General features: G+C 51.9%; 1 protein-coding gene across 1 annotated transcript in view; it reads left to right on the forward strand.

Annotated features, from left to right (window-relative positions):
• The first annotated feature begins 1,341 nt into the window (after nt 1-1,341).
• Nucleotides 1,342-12,470, forward strand: part of GPI (glucose-6-phosphate isomerase) — a 51,087-nt gene continuing 39,958 nt past the window's right edge. The window contains exons 1-4 of the mRNA XM_055368923.2: nt 1,342-1,606; nt 2,564-2,654; nt 3,002-3,070; nt 4,801-4,920. Of these exons, the coding sequence (XP_055224898.1) occupies nt 1,485-1,606; nt 2,564-2,654; nt 3,002-3,070; nt 4,801-4,920 (402 nt within the window). The 5' untranslated portion in view covers nt 1,342-1,484. The remainder of the gene's footprint in view (nt 1,607-2,563; nt 2,655-3,001; nt 3,071-4,800; nt 4,921-12,470) is intronic.

Below are 12,470 nucleotides of genomic sequence, written 5' to 3' on the forward strand. Positions count from 1 at the left end.
TCCAGCCTGGTGACAGAGCGAGACTCTGTCTCAAACAAACAAACAAAAAGAACTCCAGTAGAACAGATACTGTTCAGCACTACCAGGGTTGTGCTAAGTGTGGAAGCTCAGTGAAATCTTAGAGTTGACAGTTCTTAGAAAAGGGCCATGTGGACAGGGCTGTTCCCTGGAAAGTCCTGTGACCCCTCAGTGACCACTTATTTCTTTTGTTGTCAGCCTTTCCCTATTTTCTTTTCTTTTCTTTTCTTTTTTTTTTTTTTAAGACAAGGCGTTGCTGTGTCACCCAAGCTGGAGTACAGTGGTGGTAATCACCGCAGTCTCGAACTCCTGGACTCAAGTGATCCTCCTGCCTTGGCCTCCCGAGTAGCTGGGACTCTACAGATATGCACCACCACATGCCCCGCTAATTTATTTTTAGTGTTTTAGAAGCAGTGTTTTGCTGTCTTGCCCAGGCTTGGCTTGAACTCCTGGTGTCAAGCTATCCCACCTCCCAAAGTGCTGGGATTATAGGCAGGAGTGCCCAGCCCCAGAGTTCTTACAATGACTTACAAGGTCTTATGTGATCTTGTTGCCTCCCTTTTGCTCTCTGACCTCATCTTTTTTCTTTTTTTTGAGATGGAGTCTCACTCTGCCACCCAGGCTGGAGTACAGTGGCTCACTGCAGTCTTCACCTCCCAGGTTCAAGTGATTATCCTGCCTCAGCCTCCCGAGTTAGCTGGGCATACAGGCACGTGTCACCAGGCCCGGCTAATTTTTGCATTTTTTTTTTTCAGTAAAGACGAGGTTTCACCAGGTTGGCCAGTCTGGTCTCGAGCTCCTGGGCTCACGTGATCCGCCTGCCTCGGCCTCCCAAAGTGATGGGATTACAGGCGTGAGCCACCGCGCCCGGCCTAGTCACTTTTTTCTTAATTGCAACCCCGATTCTCAGCACCCTTTTCATCTTGGTTTTCAATAGCCCTTACCACCACCAGACACACATCATCTGTTGTACTTGCTTATTTGGCACATATGTATCCACAGCGCCTAGAACGCTGCCTGTAACGTGGAAGGTGTTCGATCTATAGAGTTTTGTCGAATGAATGAATGAATGAATGAATGAAGCCGACTAGTGCACAGGGAGTGCAGTGGCGCGATGGTAGCCCTCTGCAGCCTCCAACTCCTGGGCTCCAGTGATCCCCGGGCTCTGCCCACCCTCCCCACTGCCACTTCCGGGCAGAGGCCAGCAAAGCGGCGGCGCAAGAGGTAGGGAGAGAGGAGCTGAGGCCCCAGATCAGCGGCCGCGGGCAAGGTCGCTCAGCGGGCACCCGGCCTGGGTATCGGGGCGCGGGTCGGGGGCGGGGCCGGGGCTCAGGGGTGGGGCCGGGCCGGGCCGGGCGCCTGCGCCATAAAGGCCGCCGCGCGCCCACGCGCCTCGCTTGCTGCGCGCTGCCGGCGCTCCTTCCTCCTCGGCGCGCGTCTCAGTCAGTGTACCTTCTAGTCCCGCCATGGCCGCTCTCACCCGGGACCCACAGTTCCAGAAGCTGCAGCAATGGTACCGCGAGCACGGCTCCGAGCTGAACCTGCGCCGCCTCTTCGATGCCAACAAGGACCGCTTCAACCACTTCAGGTGCGGGCGGGCCGGAGGCCGGGGCTGCCACGCGCGGCGCCCGGAACCGGGCACGCGGGCCTGGGGTCTGGAGGCAGGGGCAGCGGTGCCCGGGGACCCCAGTCCCCGACCTCCAGGCCACGGACTGGGGCCCAGGCCGAGTCCGCACTTCGTCCTTGGAGTCTCCTTGGAGTGCGTTCCTGGGGGCTTGCGGCCTCGCCGGGAGTCTCGGCCCCGGGTCTGCTTCGTTACGAGGAAAAACGGGCCCCTCCGTGGGGACATTTCCCCTCCCCCTCCCCGTGCAGCTCTGGCCGTTTGAGCAGGGGCTCCTTTCGCAGTTGTGAAGAGAGGCCTTGGCTGACGCAGCAAGGGGGAAAGGGCTGTCCCTTTCCATCCGCTCCTGGCCACATGAGCTTGGGAGCGTCTGCAGGGCGGGCAGCCCGGGCGGGGGTGTTTGAGGGAGCTGGGTGGAAGGATGGAGACGTCGGGCGTGATTCCTGCAGAAGACACCTGTGCACGACCGGGAAGTGGGAAGGAGTGTTTGAGCAAATCATGGGCGGGAGTGCGGCCAAGGGAGCTCTGATCACTGATACTTGTGGGGGGGGGGGGAGGGGAGCGACTGTGGCTCCGGGCTAGACGTCCCGATGGCCATCCCTGTCATCTGGATGGGTGCCTGAGTAACTTACGGCAGAAAGTGGAAGCCCTGGGAAGGGGTGGTCCCCCACTTCAGTCCGGGCTCCTCATCCAGGGTCTGCCTGCATCTAGGGTCTGTGAGGATGGCTTCTTTCTCTGGGCTGCTGTTGCAGATCATCCTGGTGGGCCAGCAGGTGACAGACACCACCACTGTGCTGGGTGGCCGCGGCCCTTGTGGGGCGTGGGTCAGGGAGGATGTTTCTTCTGTGAACAGCTCCTGCTTAGGGCATGGCTCCCCGCTAGGGAGACCAGGGTGTGGTCAGCAGCATCTCCATCTTTCTGCAGCTTGACCCTCAACACCAACCATGGGCATATCCTGGTGGATTACTCCAAGAACCTGGTGACGGAGGACGTGATGCGGATGCTGGTGGACTTGGTAATGTTCTGCTTGGGGAGGCATAACTGGTAACCGACAGAGTGGTGGGTGAGCTGGGCTCCTGGGAGTCCCCAGGACCTTGAGTATCTTGAGTTCTTCCTCTCATTAGACCTCAGTCACCTCCTCTGTGCTGGTGAGGCACCTGTCCCTGGCTTAGGTTCTAAGCAGCATCCCAGGGACCCCAGTGTCTGATGTCTGAGTAGACCCTTCCCAGACAGTGGGAGAGGGAACCGGACAGCAGCCGTCTGTCTGTCTCATTGGGGACAGCACCAAGCCTTGTGTTTGGGGGCTGACACTTGGGGTGGCCAGTGTGGGTGGGACCAGGCCTCAGTATCGTCTCTTTCTAGGCCAAGTCCAGGGGCGTGGAGGCCGCCCGGGAGCGGATGTTCAATGGTGAGAAGATCAACTACACCGAGGTGAGCAGGCCCCACATACCCTCTGGGGCCTCCTTCCTTCCCTTTGGGGTTTATCTGACTGTTAGCTGCATCACCTTGTGTCTTCACCCCTTCTCTTGGGCAATGCTTTTGCTTAATGAGGGGCCTGAAGGCCTTTTTCCTCCTGCTTGTAGCAGGGCTTTGGGGTGTGTCTTCCACAAGATTGGTTTGGTGAGCTCCTTGGAATGGTTCCCAGTGTCTGCCTGGGAGGAGCACATCTCATACCCAGAGGGAGAATTTCTCAAGGCTGACATTTTCTTGGAGAAGTTAACTCTAATATATTCTCACTGCAAGTTTTAGTAGCGACAAGAAGAATCTTAGATCACCAAAGACCTCAGCCTACTCAAGCAGTAGGAGTCAATAGGAAGCAGTGGTGAGGCCAGGCCTGGGGGCCCCTGTTCCTGACTCAGTATGGGAGCCCAGCCTGGAGGTATAATGGACACTGAGCACCCGGACTCTGTCCTCATGATGTCATTATCCTCCTCTTACATGTGAGGAGTCTGAGGTTCAGAGGTCACATCACTTATCTGAGATGTCACAGCTGTAAGAGGCAGAATGGAGATTCACGCTTAACCTGTCTTGCATTGTGGGTCTAAGCTGAGAGAGGATGCAATCAAGGAAGGCTTTCTGGAGGAGTGCATTTGCCAATAAAATGTGGCGCAGGAGTGGGGTCTGGCAGGGTGAGGGTGGGGTGGCATGAAGCCCTCCACCTTAGCAAGCCTCTCACTGGGTCGGAATCCCAAGATGATCCTTTTCCTGTCCACCTGGGGTCGTTAGACCTTCCCTCAAGGACTCCTCTGCTGACTTCAGGCCATTTCACTCACGTGGCCGGGCCAGCCGCCTGGCACCCGTCACAGACTTCAAGTCTGGTTTGGTTCCTGGCAGTTGGTAGTTATCGGGCTGCTTGGTGAGGGAAGCTTGAGTTGCATGCCTTGCTGCAAATCCAAGGAGCTGAGGACACTGCCTAAAAGGTGCCAGCAAACACCATGGACACACATTGGGAGGATGAGGTTACTTCAGGCTTCATGAGCACTCATCTTCGGAAAGCGTTTATTTATTTATTTATTTTGAGATGGAGTCTTGCTCTGTCGCCCAGGCTGGAGTGCAGTGGTGCGATCTTGGCTCACTGCAACCTCTGTCTAATGGGTTCAGGCGATTCTCTGCCTCAGATTCCTGAGTAGCTGGAACTACAGGTGTGTGCCACCCCCACCTGGCTGATTTTTGTATTTTTGGTAGAGACAGGATGTCATCATGTTGGCCAGGCTGGTCTCGAATTCATGACCTCAAGTTATCCACCTGCCATGGCCTCCCAGAGTTCTGGGATTACAGGCGTGAGCCATGGCGTCCGGCCTCTGAAAGCATTTATTGCTTGTTTCTGACATGTATTGTTGCCATTCTCTGCCTTTGCTCACTGTTCCTCTTTTCTCTCACTGTTCATGCCCTGAGCACCTCTGGCAGGCCTTCGGGGCCTGTCCTGGGCATATATGGGTCCCCCTCTCTCCTCCTGACTGTCTGCAGCACATAAGTCCTTGGGGAGCTCCTACTCCTCTAAGCATACAGTGGGTTCTTGGAACAAGGTTATGGTGCTAACAGAGACCTCAGGGCCTGCCTGTCTAGTGGATAGAGGGCCGAGCTATGGCACCATGCCCAGCTGGGAGCATGGCTGCCTGGGGTTGGGGGGACAGTCTTTACATCCTGACCGTAATCCCCAGGGTCGAGCCGTGCTGCACGTGGCTCTGCGGAACCGGTCAAACACACCCATCCTGGTAGACGGCAAGGATGTGATGCCAGAGGTCAACAAGGTTCTGGACAAGATGAAGTCTTTCTGCCAGGTAAGTGGCTACTGGGCCGGACTCACCCTTGGCCGTGTGTGTGAGTATTTGGGAATCTGGGAGCCCTGAGGGGCAGCTCTTCCCCTCTTCTTGTAGGCAGGACTCAGGTTCTCACTGCAGCTTAAGGGAGGGGTTGCCTGTGTGATCGCTGACCCTGGGGTCTCTGCTGAGGCCTGAATTTCTCCTGGCTCTGCTCTGAAGGAATCTGCTGCTGGCAGAAGTGGGGCCAGTTTCTTTCCTGAATTGTAGACACCTATGGACTCATGGTGACAAACCACAGAGGCTTGAAATGAAAAGTGGGGCCCCTGAGAGACAGGACAGTCAGGAAAGGAAGGAGCCTTTTCTTTTTTCTTTTTTTTTTTTTTGAGATGGAGTCTCACTCTCTCGCCCAGACTGGACTGCAGTCGTGCTATCTCAGCTCACTGCAACTTCCGCCTCCTGGATTCAAACTATTCTCCTACCTCAGCCTCCCGAGTAGCGGGAATTACAATTATGCGCCACCCTGCTCAGCTAATTTTTGTATTTTTAGTAGAGACGGGATTTCACCATGTTGGCCAGGCTGGTCTCAAACCCCTGACCTCAGGTGATCTGCCTGCCTCACCTGGGATTACAGGCATGAGCCACTGCGCCTGGCCGGAAGGAGCTTTTTCTAATCTCTTTTGTCATATGCCCTTATCACCCAGTCTAGAAACAGATAAAACATTGTAAAATTTCCTCAACCCTGGCTGGGCGCGATGGCTCATGCCTGTGATTCCAGAACTTTGAGAGGCCGGGGCAGGTGGATCACTTGAGGTAAGGAGTTCGAGACCAGCCTGGCCATCATGGTGAAACCCCATCTCCACTAAAAATACAAAAATTAGCCAGTTTTGGTGACATACGCCTGTAATCCCAGCTACTTGGGAGACTGAGGCAGGAGAATCGCTTGAACCCGGGCGGCAGAGGTTGCAGTGAGCTGCGATTGCGCCACTGTACTCCAGCCTGGGCGACAGAGGGAGACTCTGTCAAAAAAAAAAAAAAATTTCCTCATCCCCATTCCCAGCTAACCCTCCAGAAGCAGGCTTTGTAAAGTTTCCTGTAGCCAGGCGCAGCAGCTCATACCTCTAGTCCCAGCTATTCAGGAGGCTGAGGTGGGAGGATGGCTTGAGCCTGGGAAGTTGAGGCTGCAGTGAGCCATGGTGACACCACTGCACTGCAGCCTGGGCAACAGAGCAAGATCCTGTCTCTAAATAAATTTTAAAAATAGAAAAGTTTTCCTGTGAAGTCTTCCAGAAAGTTCCTGTGCACATACACATCTGTCATCTCCTCTTTGAAACACGTACACATGTGCACGTGCACACAGGTTGGTTTTCTCCCTGCTCCTCTGAAGCTTATTTCCACCTGGAAGTATGTAAGCAGTGTCCGTGTGTCAGTGACAGTGCATGTAACATGCCTTCTTTTCCTTGTGTGTAGGGTGGTAGGGGTTGCCTCAGAGACCAGCTAAGTTTCCCCACGTCAAGCACTTGCCTCAGTGTCTACCCTAGCGGTGATTCTGCAGGGGTGGGTCGGCAGACATCCTCACGTCTGGAGAACGAGGGTGATGCCGGTGTGTCTGTGTGGGCTGTGCATGCTGCGAGGGTGATCGTCCAAACTCTTGTCAGCTGTGATCATTTGCTGCTTGTCCTAGGAGCAGTGGCCTCCACGTGTGGCTGGTCAGAGTCCAGTTACTTTGGCCAAGAGCCACTTTCAGACCTGAAAATGGGCTGGGCGTGGTGGCTCACGCCTGTAATCCCAGCACTCTGGGAGGCTGAGGCAGGTGGATCATGTGAGGTCGGGAGTTTGAGATCAGCCTGATCAACATGGTGAAACACCGTCTCTACTAAAAATACAAAAAAATTACCTGGGTGGGCATGGTGGTGAGCACCTGTAATATCAGCTACTGGGGAGGCTGAGGCAGGAGAATCTCTTGAACCCGGGAGGCAGAGGTTGCAGTGAGCCAAGATCACGTTACTGCACTCCAGCCTGGGTGACAGAGTGAGGCTCTGTCTCAAAAAAAAAACCAACAAAAAAACCAACCCATCTCTGCAAAAAATAAATAAATTAGCTAGGCGTGGTGGTGTATCCCAGCTACTTGGGAGGCTGGGGTGGGAGGATTGCTTGAGCCCGGGAGGTTGAGGCTGTACTGAGCTGAGATTGTGCCACTGTCCTCCAGCTCAGGTGACAGAGTGAGACGCTTCCAGGGCAAGGAAGTTGTGGGGTCCTGATGGGAATCTGGATTTCCTGAATGTCGCTTAGGGTGATCAGTCCATGTGACGGTCTTTGGGTGTGTGGCAGGGCCCTTCCAGCCATCTGCTGTGAGTGGCAGAGCTGAAGTGCATTAAAAGCCTAGTGCTATGTGATCAGTCTGGGTGTGCTCAGCCATGCCACATGGCGAGGATGGCACTGCACCGTCTGGGGTGCTGTTTCCAGGAAAGCCTTCCCTTAAAGCTGGCCACTGGAGTACCTGACTCAGGCTGATAAGGTATTTATAGTTCAAAAAACGTTGCTGAATGGCAGTAATCCCCTGGTGAGGAACATTCCCCATGGCTATGCTCTCCAGTTTGCCAAGATTGGGTGAAGACATTCACTGTGACCTTGATTGTAGTGGCAAAACCTGAAACCAAGCTGTACTCATTTGTCAGGGGACTTACCAAGTAGAGTCAGCACATATTCATATACTGTCATCCTGGGCACCGTTAGGAATTAGGGAGCTATAGTTGGATTGACCTGCTATGCTGTTCAGGATGGACTGGGAAGTTGAAAAAGGAAGTTGCAGAATTGGTGGGTATGGTAAAGCCTCATTTGGTCAAATGAAGGCTGGGTGTAATTGTAATAAAGATAGACACATTTGGCTTGGTGCAGTGGCTCACACCTGTAATCCCAGCACCTTGGGAGGCCGAGGTGGGTGGATCACGAGGTCAGGAGTTCAAGACAAGCCTGGCCAACATAGTGAAACCCCATCTCTACTAAAAAAAAATACAAAAAAGTTAGCCGGGCATGGTGGTGCATGCCTGTAGTCCCAGCTACTCGGGAGGCTGAGGCAGGAGAATCACTTGAACCCCAGAGGTGGAGGTTGCAGTGAGCCAAGGTCACGCCACTGCACTCCAGCTTGGGCAACAGAGTGAGACTTTATCTCAAAAAGAAAAAAAAAAGACACATTTTTCCTCTGGGATGCTTCATTATAACAAACCTTTGACAGTCGGGAAAGGAGACTTGCTTTTTTTTTTTTTTTGAGACAGAGTCTTACTCTGTTGCCCAGGCTGGACTGCAATGGCGAGTTCTCGGCTCACTGCAACCTCCGCCTCCCAGGTTCAAGCGATTCTCCTACCTCAGCCTCCTGAGTAGCTGGGATTACAGGCATCCGCCACCACGCCCAGCTAATTTTTGTATTTTTGGTAGAGATGGGGTTTCACCATGTTGGTCAGGCTGGTCTCGAACTCCTGACCTCAGGTGATCCACCCACCTTGGGCTCCCAGAGTCCTGGGATTACAGGCATGAGCCACCACACCCAGCCAAGACTTGCTTTTTCTAACCTATTTTGTCACATGCCTGTGAGGGAGGGTTGAGAAGTTGAACAACTTATTTTATTTCTTTCTGTATCGATGGAAATTTTCCCATGGCAGTTTATTTAAAGAAAAAGTAGGGCCAGGCACAGTTGCTCACATCTGTAATCCCAGCACTTTGGGAGGCAGAGGCAAGAGGATTGCTTGAGGCCAGGAGTATAATACCAGCCTGGGCAACATAACAAGACCCTGCCTTTAACAAAAATTTAAAAATTAGCCAGCTGTGGTGGTGTGTATCTATAGTCCTGGCTGCTTAGGAGGCTGAGGCGGGAGAATTGCTTGAGCCCAGGAATTTGAAGCTGCAGTGAGCTATGATCATACTCCTACATTCCAGGTAGAGCAACAGAGTGAGACCCTGTCATTAAAACAAAACTAAAAAATACCCAGCAAGGTGCAGTGGCTCTTGTATAATCCCAGCATTTTGGAAGGGTGAATCGGATCACTGCAGGCCAGGAGTTCAAGACTAGCTTGGGCAACCTAGACCCTGTCTCTTTTTTGTTTGTTTGTTTTTTGAGACGGAGTCTCTCTCTCTCAGCCAGGCTGGAGTGCAATGGCCTGATCTCGGTTCACTGCAACCTCCGCCTCCCAGGTTCAAGCGATTCTCCTGCCTCAGCCTCCCGAGTAGCTGGGATTACATGTGCCTGCCACCACACCCAGCTAATTTTTGTGTTTTTAGTAGAGATGGAGTTTCACCATGTTGGCTAGGCTGGTCTCGAACTCCTGACTTCATAATCCGACCACCTCAGCCTCCCAAAGTGCTGGGATTATAGGCGTGAGCCACCATGCCCGGCCTATTTTTTTTTTTTAATTAAAAAATAATTTATGGTCTGGGTGCTGTGGCTCACACCTGTAGTCCTAGCACTTTGGGAGGCCGAGGTGGGCGGATCACTTCAGGTCAGGAGTTTGAGACCAGCCTGGCCTACATGGCAAAACCCGTCTCTACTAAAAATACAAACAAAATTAGCCAGGAGTAGTGGCAGGCGCCCATAATTCCAGCTATTCAGGAGACTGAGGCAGCAGTATCATTTGAACCCATGAGGTGGAGGTTACTGAGAGCTGAGATGGCGCCACTGCACTCCAGCCTGGGTGACAGAGCGAGACTCCGTCTCAAAAAATAATAATAATAATTTATAACTGGGCATGGTGGTGCATGCCGGTAGTCCCAGTTACTTGGGAGGCTGAGGCAGGAGAATCGCTTGAACCCGGGAGGTGGAGGTTTCAATAAGCTGAGATAGCACCACTGCACGCCAGCCTGGGTGACAGAGCAAGATTCCATCTCCAAAAAAAAAAAAAAAATTAAAAGAAAATTGCTGGATCTTATCAGTGTATAGTAATTTTTTATTGATGTGTGGGAAATTATTCCAAAATTTAGCAACTAGAAACAACAATCACCATCTCTTTATGTGGGGAATTTGCAGTGGCTGTGTTTGGTGTAGTGGCTCTGATATTCTAAGGTTGCAGTCAAGATGTTGGCTAAGGATGTCGTCATTTGAAGGCTTCATGGGGGTTGGAGGGTCTGCTTTGAAGATGGCTCACTAGCAGTGCTGGCTTTGGGAGGCACAGACAGTTCGAGTGTCCTCATGACAAGGCAGCTTATTTCTCCCAGAGTGAGTGATCCAATAGAGAGCAAGGCAGATGCCTGGAGGTCTTTTGTGACCTAATATCAGGATTCACATTCTTTCTTTTTTTTATTTTTATTTTTTTGAGACGGAGTTTCACTCTTGTCACCCAGGCCGGAGTACAGTGGCTTGATCTTGGCTCACTGCAACCTCCAGTCCCCGGCTCAAGCGATTCTCCTGCCTTAGCCTCCTGAGTAGCTGGGATTACAGGTGCCCGCCACCATGCCCACCTTTTTTTTTTTTTTTTTTTTTTTTTTTTAATTTTTTTAGTAGAGATGGGGTTTCACCATTTTGGCCAGGCTGGTCTTGAACTCCTGATCTCAAGTGATCCGCCTGCCTTGCCCTCCCAAAATGCTGGGATTACAGGGTGAATCACCACGCCCGACTACACTCTTTGATTTCTATAATACCCTGTTGGTGTTACAGATCAGCTCTGGTCATCATGGGAAGGGACTGCACCAGTGGGTTAATGCCAGGAGACAAGGACCACTGGTCACCATCTTAGAAGGTGGGGGACTATCATAGTCCCGCTTCTGGCGCCTAGTGATTGATTTTGTTCCTTCCACACACAGATACCCCACTCACTTTCTCCTAAGTCCATATTCTGTTACAGTATTAGAAGTCTGTTAGAAGTCTAGAACCTCATTTTGTCAAGTACAGGTGTAGTAGTACCTGCATTTCCTTTAGTACAGTTCCTTTCAATCTGAAGACATGCGAATTTAAAGAGACAAATTACCCCTCACACACCCAACATACAATGGTGAGGTGGGCATGGGATGACTGGTATGTATGGGATAATTATTTCTTTTCTTTTCTTTCTTTTTTCTTTTTTCTTTTTTTTTTTTGAGGTAGGGTCTCACTCTGTCACCCAGGCTGGAGTGCAGTGGTGCAGTCACCGCTCACTGCAGCCTTGAACTCCTGGGCTCAAGCAATTCCCCACCTCAACCTTCTAAGTCGCTGGGACTACAGGTACATGTCACCATGCCTGGCTACTTTTTTATTTTTTGTAGAGACGAGGTCTTGCTATGTTGCCCAGGCTAGTTTTAAACTCTTGGGCTCAAGTGATCCTCCTGCCTCAGTTTCCCAGTAAGTGCTGGGATTACAGGCATGAGCCACTGAGTCCGGCCTGCATATTTAGGTTTTTATTATGACCACGCTGTACTTCTGGTACCAAAATCTGTATTAGTTATCTATCATTGTGTAACAAATGACATCAAAACTTGGGTTAAAACAGCAATACACTTTTTTTTTTTTTAAGACGGAGTCTTGCTCTGTCGCCCAGGCTAGAGTGCAATGGCGCGATCTCCGCTCACTGCAACCTCCGCCTCCTGGGTTTAAGCAATTCTCCTGCCTCAGCCTCCCGAGTAGCTGAGATTACAGGCACACGCCACCATGCCTGGATAATTTTTGTATTTTTTTTTTAGTAGAGACGGGGTTTCACCATGTTGACCAGGCTGGTCTCGAACTCCTGACCTTGTGATCCACCTTCCTCGGTCTCCCAAAGTGCCAGGATTACAGGTGTGAGCCACCGTGCCCGGCCTAGCAGTAAACTTTTATTACCTCTCACAGTGTCTGTGGGTCAGAAGTTTGGGAGCAGCTTAGCTGGTTGGTCTTGGTTTGGGGATCTCTCATAAGGCTGTAGTCAAGATGTTGGCCAGCGCCCCAGTTATCGGAAGTTTTGATGGGTTTGGAGGACCCCCCTCTAAAATGTCCCATACACAGGAAGCGAGTTGGCTGTGACTGTTGGAAAAAGGCCTTAGTTCGCTGCCGCGTGGGCTTCTTTATGAAACTGTTTGAATGTCTTCACAACATGATAGACAGCTTCCCCAAAGCGAGTCATCCAGGAGAGCAAAGCAGAAACTGCACGTTCTCTGAACTCACTTCTGAAGTCACATTTCACCCCTTTTGCAGTCTCTGGGTGGGTGCATAGGTCACCCCTCCCAGCACAGGCGGAAGCTATGCAGGGGCATGAGTTCCAGGAAGCAAGGATCACTGGTGTCTGATTGGAGACTGGCTGCGGGTCTGATACTCCTTTCCCCGGCATAGCCCAGTCACAGTTTTCAGCATTTCACATCTCTTGGTCTCTGGCATAGCAGATTCTGCCGAGTTATCCCTGGTTTTGCAAATTCTGACAGTGTCACTGTAAGGTAGGGATGTCTCACTGTTGTAACCAGGAAACAGTCTAGTTGGTGGTGAGTGTGGCAGGGACCAGTGTGGTCTCCAGAGACTCCTATGCCTTGTGTAGTGGCTCACGCCTGTAATCCCAACACTTTGGGAGGTCAAGATGGGAGGATTATTTGAGGCCAGGAGTTAGAGACCAGGCTGGGCAACATAGCAAGACGCTGTCTCTACA

Source organism: Gorilla gorilla, chromosome 20, assembly GCF_029281585.2.
Source record: "Gorilla gorilla gorilla isolate KB3781 chromosome 20, NHGRI_mGorGor1-v2.1_pri, whole genome shotgun sequence".
Lineage (NCBI taxonomy): Eukaryota > Metazoa > Chordata > Mammalia > Primates > Hominidae > Gorilla > Gorilla gorilla.